We start from the raw sequence: 11,037 nt of genomic DNA, 5'->3' as shown, positions 1-11,037 counted from the left end.
CGTGTTATGGGTAACTTACCAACACCAACCTATATGAAATACTGGGGAAAAAACTAAAGTGGCAAATACAATAAACACAAATAGCGCTAATGCGGGATGGACTGGACATACCTTGCGTAAGCCAACACGCAACATCACCAGTCCGGCATTAGATTGGTATCCGCAGGGAAAGAGTAAAGTGGGTGGCCAAAATAGACAAGGAAAAGATCAGCAGTTTTAAGTGATGTGTGTAGCAGGAATGTTATGGACCCAACTTGGAGGAATCGTCCAAAGTCGAGTATGTTGAATAGTTGTGGTTTGTGTCCATTTGCTGCATAAATGGCGTCAAGTGGCGTCAGGCAATACTCTCCTCAAAATTGCAGTTGAATTTTTTTTTAAAACATCGATTTTTTTTCTTTAAAAAAATGACAGAGTATATTTAACAATTTCAATTACAATTGACAATAACAGTTTTAAAAAAACACGTTAATAACAGCTAAAATTGAGTTTCTAAATTACCTTTATAAAATGCACAAACGCGAAGTGACACTATCTGCCCTCCCCCCCCCCCCCCCCCCCACACACAGTCATCACAAAATCAGTGTGACGTCCATAAATGACGTAACACTCGTAGGGGGAGGGGGGGGGGGTCCGTAATTTTGTGATGGTGTTGTGATGAGGGGGAGGGAGGGTTGAGATGGTGTGACGTCACTTTTTGCATTATAATAAAGCAATGTTAGAAAACGAGTTTTAGCCGTTATTTCGCGTTTTTAAAAATCGGTTTTAATAAATTGTAAAAAGGAAATTGATCAAAATATTCTATGTTGACAGAGTTCAGACAAGATTTAGGAAAAATATCGATGTTTTAAGAAAAATTCAACTGCAATTTTGAGGGGGGGGGGTGTAGGCTGAGGTGTGACGTCATTTTTGGGGGGGGGGGGGTCTAGCTTTTTGTGACGACGTGTGACGGAGGGGAGGGGTAGAAATCGTAAAAAAAAGCGTGACGTAATTTATGGATGACCCCTTACCCACCTTTCATTAAACCTAAATCATTTACCACTGACAATACTTGCTCATATGTATTTTAACCTCATTTCCCTCTTTCCCCTTTCTGTATTATAGGCCTATTTGTTGTCGGCAATGAGAAATGTGGCGTTTTAGAGAATTCCAGAGAAATGGGCTGCAGACGCAGAATAGTCCTACATATAAAATGAATCATCACTCTCTAGGGAATTCCCAAACCTACAAAGTAAAGATGATAAGCGCATTTCATCCTTAACAGGTTTATTATTAACGTAATCCTATAAAATAAAGGGGGTAATTCATTCGGGGGAGGGGTTAACGTCAGCGCCCTAGGCAAAACTTATACCCCGGAGACCAATTTTCGATTTGCAACCCCCCCTCAAATTTTCAATTTGTTTTTCCAACCCATTTTGGCGCCCCCCTACGGCCAGCGCCCTAGGCGACTGCCCTGAACGTCAGAGTAATTACGAGGGGGGGGGGGTAATTGATGGCAGTGTTTCTTCCAGACTTTTTTCGTCCGGGGGGGGGGGCACTTTCAATCCATTACCCGGCTCCGTTATTGTTGTAACTGAATTCGAATGTATAGGTCTAGAATCTATGTTTCTCTGAGCACTCCCCCGCCCTATTTATTTAAGCTCCCCTTTCTCATCTAATCGTCTTGTATGCCTAGGCTCCTACATTTTAAGATGATTCTATTTGATACTGATACTATTTGATAGACCTAGATCTAGACTAGATCTAGGAAGGAAAAGAGCTCTCTGGTGTGGCGAGTTAGATTAAAACATTGTTGTTGAAAAGTTTCACATGATTAGGCCAAACAAAACATTTACTTTCTTATTACTTATTACTACCTAATTACTTATTAAGTTATTAGGCCTACTTTCCTTGGGTTTAGACTTTAGAGGGTAATTTTTTGGCCGAGCCCGGCCTAGATCTAGATCTATTTATTATTTAGACTATTTTATAATTTAGATCTAGATATTCTAATCGTTTTTTATTTATTTATTTAGGATTTTATTTTTAGTTGCGTAAAAAATAAAATATAGAATCTAGTAAAACCGGCTAAGGCTAGTAAGTAGTATTTACTAGTAATGTGCGAAAAAGTTGCCTCAGGGGTCATCCATACATGACGTCACGCTTTTTTTGACGATTTTTACCTCCCCCCCCTCCCCTCCGTCACACATCGTCACAAAAAGCCAGACCCCCTACCTAAAATAAATGACGTCACACCTCAACCTACAATTACAACCCCCCCCCCTCAAAATTGCAGTTGAATTTTTTTAAACATCGATATTTTTCTAAAATCTTGGTCTAAACTATTGCAATTTATTAAATCAGTTATCTAAAACGCAAAATAAAAAAATTATTTTGTCTAAAATTCGTTTTCTAACATTGCTTTTTTATAATGCAAAAATGTGACGTTGCAACATCTGAACCCCCCCCCCCCCCCTCCCCCTCATCACACATCATCACAAAATTACGGACACCCCCTCCCCCCTACGAGTGTGACATCATTTAAATTATGGATGACCCCTCAGTGTAGTTAGTAGTTTAGTGTAGATCTAGATCTAGTAGTAGTAGTGTAGAGTTAGTTTTATTAAGGCTTTATTAAAGTTTATTAGAAGTAGGCATATGTTCACACTATTGTAATATATTTGTGTCAAATATTATAGATAACTGAAGAATAAACCAAAATCAATGGCTAAATACTAAACTAAATAAAATATATCAATAGCCAGAAATTAACTTTAAACAGCAGTGTTTGCGAGCAAGATTTGCCTAACCTATAGCCTATAACAGTGAGTATAACTAGGAACAACAACGACAACAAGAAATGGAGCAAAGTCAAAGTAATGAAAGTGAAATTATTAGTATGCTACGTGAAAGTGATAGAAAGTAAGTTATGATTTAGATCTAGATCTAGTTTATATATGAGTTATGACTTAGCGTTTTAGTAAGATCTTTGTATTTTCTATTGAAATTTTAACAATTTTACTTTTAGTTTCATCTTTTCAATGAAATTTGCCAAATTTAATATGAATTTAATAATTTATGGCCTTAAAACGGTAGATTTTTTAAAATTTAAAAAGTTAGGCCTAATGTATTTAATTATGTACGATCGAGTTAGACTAGGATCTTGATAATTTTCTATACAATCATATATGAGTTGTAATGTAAGATTATTACACTACAATAATGTTCATAACAGAGACAATGAAAATGATTTTAAAATATGTTTATGGTCATTTTGGGACAATGTGGTTAAGGGATGGAGCTCTTGACTGCTTGTTAGAAAGTCTCAAGTTCATATCTCACCAGACTCAAGACTTTAGGACATCCCTGAGTCAACCTAGCTCTGATTTATACATGACTCACCTTAGGGAAAGTAAAGTCTGCTGGGCTTAGTGCTGACCACACCATGCTGAGGTCAAGAAACATGAATTGCACTTGATCTGCCCTATAATGGATCATTAAGTCTGAAAGGGGAACTTTACCTCATTTTATTGGTCATATATATACATGGATATTTTTAAGTTGGTTTTGTGAAATTTTAAATTGATGATGGGAGATAAAGGTAAAGGGACAGATATAAATAAATTATGTCATTCATGTTATTTTTCATGACACCTCTAGGTTTAAGATCGTGTGGTGGAAACATTACTTGGCAAACAATGAAGTGAACTACCGTATAAACAATAATCCACTCTATGCAACTAGTATCTTTCCTGGACTGCACTACACTGACATAGACAAAGATGGTAGGTTTTAGAAAATATATATAGACTTTTAAAAAAAAATACAGTACTTTTAAAAAAAATTTTAAAATTATAATTATATGAAATTATGTTATGATTTTGAAGTGTACAAATTAACATTATTTTAAAAATGTAACTATAATTTTAAAATTATTTTAAAATAATAAATGATTTCTTTTAATTTTGTAGGAAAAATAGGACTTATGAAAGCGGTTGACTTTCTACAAAGTGCTGAAATATTTCTTGAAAACCACCCAGAAAGGTATTCACAGGGAGACAAGCATGCTTTTTTAGACTTGGACATGGCTCTGGAAGGCCGAACTATATTTGTCGCTGCCTCTGAGTACACTTTCTCCAGAGCATGGTACAATAATAGCATCCCAAAGTGGTCTTTTGTAGCAAAAGAATCATTTTGTGGGCTAGGAAACACATCACTATTGCTTATTGTAGATCTATTTTTACCAAATTCTTCAGAACCAATCATCTCAAGGATTAATAAACTGATATCAGTAGATAGAATTACCCGCAAGCCTGTTGCCTTCCCTGATTGGTATAAGAAGAAAATGCATGGCAGGGAGGTGGTGAAGCTGGGTGAATTCAAAGTGGAAGGGTTTTCTAAACCTGCACGCACATTTGTGAGGAGAGTTCAGGTTGGTTTGTTATGCTATTTTATGTCCCTGTATTGAGGTAGCTAGTTTTTTTTAATACTTCGATGAAAATAAATTTAAAATAATTACTACAATTGTAGTAATTTGGGGTCGGCGTGGTCGAGTTGGTGAAAGCTCATGGTTGGTAAACCCAAAAGTCTCGAGTTCGAACCTTCGGGCAGATGAGGCTCGTAAGCTGGGGACAGCCAGTCTTCTAGGAGAGACAACTCCAAAATCAAACAACTGCTGCCTTGTAGTTTGTTCTTGGTTGGACAAAGGCTATGGAAGCTAATCCAAAAAGAAAAGCAGGCTGAAATAGGAGTCAATGGTCTCAATGGCACATAACCAGTTGACATGTATACTTAATTGTTTATTAAGAACAAAAAGAAGAGACTACAATTGTCTATAATAAATTTTTTTTTTTAGATTGTTTGGTCAGATACAGACAGCAACAACCACGCCACTTTTTCCAGCTACATCAGGTTTGGCCAAGACACATTGCTGTTAGCTGTTCACAAAGCTCAAAAACTAAATACTCCACACCGCCAAAACTTATCAACTGCTGTAACACCTGCAAGTTTAGAACCAGGACACAGAACCCCCAGCCAGAAACAGGCAGGTGGGGTCATGGTAGACTCTCATCATCAGAACCCATCTCCACTGTCCATCACAAGTGATATTCTGAATAATGGTGTCAAGCATCTTAAAATTTGTTTCATTAAAGAGTGTTTAGAAGGGGATTTTATTGATGTCCATTTATGGCAAGAAAAGGGGGAGGAGCTTCAAGTGAGATGTTCAATAGAGAATCTTGAAGGTGTCCCTATCTGTCAATTTACACTCGAATACTATAGCGCTCTTTCAAAACTGTGATGTTTTTTTTTTTAAAACAAATTTAATCAGGGTTATTTAATTATATTGGTTTAGAAAATATCCAGAATTTGTTTTTTGGATAAATGTTTCAGGTGGTGAAGGCTAAGTTAGACAAGCAAAAAGTTATCACGATGCCTATTGAATTAGGTCACATTTCATCATGCCAGTTTTTTAACATGTATTGATATCTTTCAATGTAATGCAATCTTTTACCATGTCATATCTCAACTTGCCAGCCTTCATCCTATTAGCTTACATTCTATCAGCTTTTATTCTGTTAGCTCTCATTCTGTCAACTTTTATTCTGTCAACTTTTATTCTGTCAACTTTTATTCTGTCAACTTTCATCCTGTCAGCTTTCATTCTGTCAACTTTTTTTCTGTCAACTTTTTTTCTGTCAACTTTTATTTTGTCAGCTTTCATACTGTCAACTTTTATTCTGTCAACTTTTATTCTGTCAGCTTTCATTCTGTCAGTTTTCATTCTGTCAGCTTTCATCATGCAATCTCTCATCATGTCAAGTATTAACATGCTCAAGTGTCAAAATAAAAGGTCACTAGTTTTTACCACACCTGATTGTATTGAAAAGCTGTTTTAGAGTGTCTTGTAATAATGCTTTGTGTCAACATTTTAAAATTAATTATGGGACACCCATAATAAATTAAAAATGATATTTGCTTCTAAGAAGACTATACTATAAATTTTGAATGTTATTTTCAAATTGAAAATATACAATTTGTGATAATGAATTTATTTTGTTGAACATTTTTTTGCATACCCTTATAATAAAGTAACATTTACATTTATTCCAGATAATACACTTTTGTCTGAAATTATTTGGCATGGTTTTTTTCTTCAGCAGAACTATTTTATAAAATACTAAATAGGGCAGCGCTGCCAAAATTAAATTAGTACTGCCTGTTGCAGATAAACATTTTGTATTTCTTTTTGCTTGCTGGTCAGTGGCATAGGCAGGGCGTGTTAGAGCCCCCAAAATGAAAATTGTCTTGTCTAGTTACAGCTATTAGCAGCAATGAACTTGTGTTGCTTCATGGCTCAATTTCAAACATTATTAATGTCACATAAACAACAATTTTAATTTAATATTATGGAATATGTATATACACATATATACACATGTATACATATATATACATGTACATATGTGACCCAAGCCACAGACGTGTGACCTTCTTTGTTAGGTCTTGTGCAACCCTTTCTCACAACACCCAAATGCGACAGAGATGTATAACCAGCTGTCTGTAGGTATTCACTCACTGCTTAGGAATTCTAGGCCGCTGACACCTCATTTGGCACCAATTCACCCACTTGTTATAAAGAAGCACACTCTGACCACATGTTTGATGATTACTACGGTAAGGCTTTAGTTTGCTGCTGTGAGCAGGCAGGTTATGCAAATTGCTTTGATGGTCATTAGAAACCCAGCTGGATATATCAAATTAAAGTAATAAATAATAAGAATATAAACCGTAAAAACATTCTTAAAATGTGAAGAGTTATACATTTTTATTTAGTGATTTACTTGAGTGAATGTGGGTATTAGTGATGTAACCATAATTCGGCAAAGGAGTCACTGTGCTGGCTTGCTTCGTTACAAAAAAAAAGTAAAGTACCCTTTTGAACTTGATAGTCCATGGAGCACTTGAAATAGAGTTCACATGTTTCAATGGATTCAAGAGCCTGGAATCCATACTTGAAACTTTTGATTTAGCACTCTAATGCTGTACCATACGACAAAGCCTTCTCTTTCATCGGGTGATCTCATTTAAAAGAGGTCGCTGGACGATTACCCTGCAGGGTTTTCAGGTGATGTCATTTAAGCTATCAACGGGTTATAGATATAGCCTGTTCTAGCAATTTTCTTAATCCATTAAGGGCAGGGGATCAAGATGCCACAATTCAATCTCGGACAACAATCCTCACTTATATGCGCCAATAAGGCAACAAATGATGCTACAAGCTGGGACCAAGCTACAACGACTAGCCAGATCCTACCCCTTCCAGATTCAATTGGAAGCTGAAACATCAAATGAAACAAAATTAGTGGATTTCCTCTATAGATAAGCAATGAAATAATGATTTTCCTATACACATCCCCCTTCCTCTGTCCAACAACTTCATCATGTTGGTAAAAAAGAAGGCTTTAGAACAGGGTGATTCAGGAAATCCTCGACTGCAAATCTTGTTTCGATTCCATTAATCAATAGCATGCTATGCTCTGATGTCCAACCATAGCAATGCCAATAATAAACATTTCGGAATATGAAGATCAAACCAATCATGTGTGAAAATGCCATAAACATTACTAATAAGCTTATCAGAAATGCCCTTTACTTTACATGAGTATTTGAACTTCTAAAAAAATGATCTAGCTTTATTTATTCCTGTGTATAATTTTTATGTATGCTTATATTTCTTTTATACTAAATAATTGATTTATTTTCCTTTGTGAATATTTCGTTTAAAATAATGGGAGACCATTCCAAGTGGCGCTTTGTAATTACATTTCTAGTCATAGTAGATCATTTTCTGGACCTAAGTTTCTTGGTACAAAAAAGTTAAAGATGTTTTTAAAAGGTCAATTTTAAGGGAAGCTACTCCAAAATATTTTTCTTCAACCTCTTTTTCCGGTTTGTGGGCTTCATTATGATTAAAAGTAAAAAGTTGAAATGAATAACGATTAGCTCTTAAACTGCGACAAGAAAATTATATGTCTTTGTTTAAAAGATTATGGCTTGTATAATTGAAGGTATGGTCATGAGATATTCTCATTCGGAATATTTATTACTGAATTAATCACAGTCCAAAGTTCCTTTGTTAATCATTTTCAATTTGTTTGGACGTTATCTCTTTCATTTTTCACTTTTGAGTTTTGAGTCATTTGGAATTTGGCTTTTTTTTTTATTGTTCGCGTTATTATTTTTTGTTTTGTTTTATATATTTAAGTAGGCCTACAATTAAAATTTTAAACAATAACTAAGACTACGACTTTTCAATAACATCAAATGACAGGCTACGTTTTAAATTTTTATGATGTAGCCTCAGTGAATGACAGTCAATGGAGTCAATAGGCCTAGCCTAGGCCTAATATTTTTAATAGGCTATTTGTCCTATGTCCTATATTAATCTTTTGTTTTGATGTAATTTAATTTTAACATTTGGAATTATTTTCAGAAATGTGGAAACCAAAATAAGAAATAAAACCACGCAGTTTGCAGTAAAACACCAAAAACTCTCAAATCAATGGAGTTTGAATCCACAAATTCAGATGAACAATCGAATAGCATCTGTAATGATCCTTGCCCCACTGACAATTGCACTAGTCAGTGCGACTCAGAGGTTGAAGAGCAACATAACTACATTCTTAAGAAAAATTTGAATTCTAAATTACATGTGACAGTTAAACAGAAGTCTTCTAAAAAAAATAAGTGTAACAAAAAAGATAAAAGAAATATTGCAAACTGCAGTAAAGGTATTTCTTCTCTTAATAACTTACACTCTTCTGACAAGAAAACTGAAGATACAATAAATACTAATGGAAATATGAAAACACTCATGGAGACTGATGATATAAAGAGCTTTTCTGTTGAGAATTTGTCTGAAAAATTTCATGTCCCTAGTGACCAGAGTAAATTTACTTGTGAAGTGTGTGGTTTTAAGACTGTTGATAATGACACGCTAAGCAAGCATGAATTTTGTGAACATGACATAAGCCCTAAGTTAACCTGCGACCTCTGTGATTTTTCATGTACTGACTTTGATGAACTACAAAAACATGTTACCAGTCATACCTTGGCCAAATTACCACATCATCAGTGCAAGACCTGTTTGCTTATTTTTTGGACCAAATCAGATTTAAAAAAGCATGAGCTAGAACACATAGTCAAACAAGAGACAGATTTTGAGGAATGTGAACTAGAATTATGTGACTCATATAACCTAGAACAACACACAATAGTTCATTCTGAAGAGAAGCCATACACTTGTAAGTTTTGTGATTTTCAGTGTGAGTTTCCCCACGATCTGACACAACATTTGAAGGTGCACCGCAAGGAAAAAACTTTCAACTGTGGGCTGTGTGAATTTTCAAGCAGTCGGTCAGGTGACATGACACAACACATGTACACCCACACTGGAGAGTCACCATTTAAGTGTGATTTGTGTGATTATTCATGTGGAAAAAGGGATCAATTAAAGGAACACTTGTTACTGACCCATGGTGATAATCCTCTTTCTTGTCCCATATGCCAGGCTCAATTTTCAAACAGGCAGAATTTAAAGATGCATATGATGATACACAGTGATGATAAACCATTTAAGTGTCATGTATGTGACTATTCATGTAGAAAAAGAACAAACCTCAGGCAACATATTATGAAACATACGGGTGAGAAGCCTCATCACTGCGATGAGTGTAGTTTTTCATGCAATACTTCGTACAGTTTGAAGCAGCATAAACTCTGGCACAAAGGGGAGCTGCCATTCATTTGTGCTTTGTGCAGTTTTTCTTGTGGAAAGGCTTCCAGACTACAACAGCATATGCGAATTCATGAAAAAAACAAAAAACGGGGCCGTCCGAAAGTGTTTCCAGAATGGATGCCAACAGATGGCATTCATTCCGACAAACCTTACAAATGTGACATTTGTGGTTACTCTTGTAAAAAACTATGGAATCTCAAACAGCACAGACTTAAACATTCTACAGACAGACCTTACAAATGTGATGAATGCACATTTTCTTGTCTGAACTCTTATAGTCTTAAACAACACAAGCTCCGACACTCTGGGGACCTTCCTTTTATATGCGCAATATGTCAGTTTTCATGTGCTATAGCCTCACGTTTAAGGCAGCATATGCAGATTCACACAACAGAAAAGATATATTTTAGAAAGTCTATTAAATCGGGTAGTAACGAGACAGATGGATCCACGGATTCAAACAGCATGGACAATAGTGATGAAAAAATATTCAAGTGTGAGTCATGCAACTACTCTTGCAAGAAGTCTTGGAATCTTAATCGGCATCGTCAGCGGCATCTAAAAAATTCTGCATTCATATGTGAGGAGTGTGGCTTTTGTGCCTCCTCAGGCCCTTCATTAAAATGCCACAAACTAAAGCACTCAAAAAATCTCACAAAGTCAAGTGTATAAATAATATTTTTTTTTCATGAAACAGCATTTGACAAAGCTTGAGAATAAAACTTTGGTTTCTGTGGGCATTAAACTTACATTTAAAATTTCTTCCAAGACAGCATTTGTTACTTAAATCAGGTCTCACTTAATTTATTATTCTCATTATTGAAAAGCTTTTCTGGCTATGAATAACATGTCTTTTTATTTTGTTTAAAACTCTACATTTGTTTTCGTTATTGTAATGTTTATTTGAATAAATATGAATATTGTTGAAGATGCTTTAAATCTCAAAGTTATTGTTCTTTATTTTAATGTAGTAATTTAAGTTTAAGAAATATTGGGTGTGTGACAGCAAGGTCATGTAGTTTATGATCCAAAAATCTTGAGTTCAGACTACCTCTATTTAATCAGCTCTGAGAATACCTGGCTTGAGTTAAGATAGCTGGGCAGTAGGCTGACCACACAATCCCTTTACATACTGAGGTAAATTGATGAGCTCTATCTGATTAATAAACCATCATCAGGTTCTTTTCTCATGCTGCATAGAGCTGAACATAGCTTAGGGAGTTCTAATGTTTGATGAGCATTTGGCTCAATTGCTACATTGA

At 35.3% G+C, this 11,037-nt stretch overlaps 2 protein-coding genes across 4 annotated transcripts; both read left to right on the top strand.

Moving 5' to 3' along the window:
- Window positions 1-1,777: 1,777 nt before the first annotated feature.
- LOC131948131 (uncharacterized) lies at window positions 1,778-5,659 on the top strand. Of its 3 annotated transcripts, none has more exons than XM_059309653.1 (5): window positions 1,778-1,799; window positions 2,742-2,898; window positions 3,637-3,761; window positions 3,948-4,408; window positions 4,832-5,659. In XM_059309653.1, exons 2-5 carry the CDS (start codon window positions 2,837-2,839, stop codon window positions 5,273-5,275), a joined length of 1,092 nt encoding a protein of 363 aa, XP_059165636.1. In that variant the 5' UTR covers window positions 1,778-1,799; window positions 2,742-2,836; the 3' UTR covers window positions 5,276-5,659. The 3 variants fall into 3 exon arrangements, with proteins under 3 accessions (XP_059165636.1, XP_059165634.1, XP_059165635.1); XM_059309651.1 differs by lacking the exon at window positions 1,778-1,799 and adding an exon at window positions 1,805-1,907 and having other exon boundaries at window positions 2,676-2,898; XM_059309652.1 differs by lacking the exon at window positions 1,778-1,799 and adding an exon at window positions 1,815-1,907 and having other exon boundaries at window positions 2,738-2,898.
- A 2,267-nt stretch (window positions 5,660-7,926) lies between these two features.
- Window positions 7,927-10,645, top strand: LOC131948130 (zinc finger protein 345). The gene is made up of 2 exons (XM_059309650.1): window positions 7,927-8,045; window positions 8,471-10,645. The coding sequence occupies exon 2, from the start codon at window positions 8,540-8,542 to the stop codon at window positions 10,445-10,447; it is 1,908 nt and encodes a 635-aa protein (XP_059165633.1). The 5' UTR covers window positions 7,927-8,045; window positions 8,471-8,539; the 3' UTR covers window positions 10,448-10,645.
- The last annotated feature ends 392 nt before the right edge of the window (window positions 10,646-11,037 follow it).

This window comes from Physella acuta, unplaced genomic scaffold (assembly GCF_028476545.2).
Source record: "Physella acuta isolate Inbredline_101_S28 unplaced genomic scaffold, ASM2847654v3 ptg000625l, whole genome shotgun sequence".
NCBI classification, from domain to species: Eukaryota; Metazoa; Mollusca; class Gastropoda; family Physidae; genus Physella; species Physella acuta.
The sequence above is the reverse complement of the archived record's forward strand: the minus strand, read 5'-3'. Positions and strand labels throughout refer to the sequence as shown.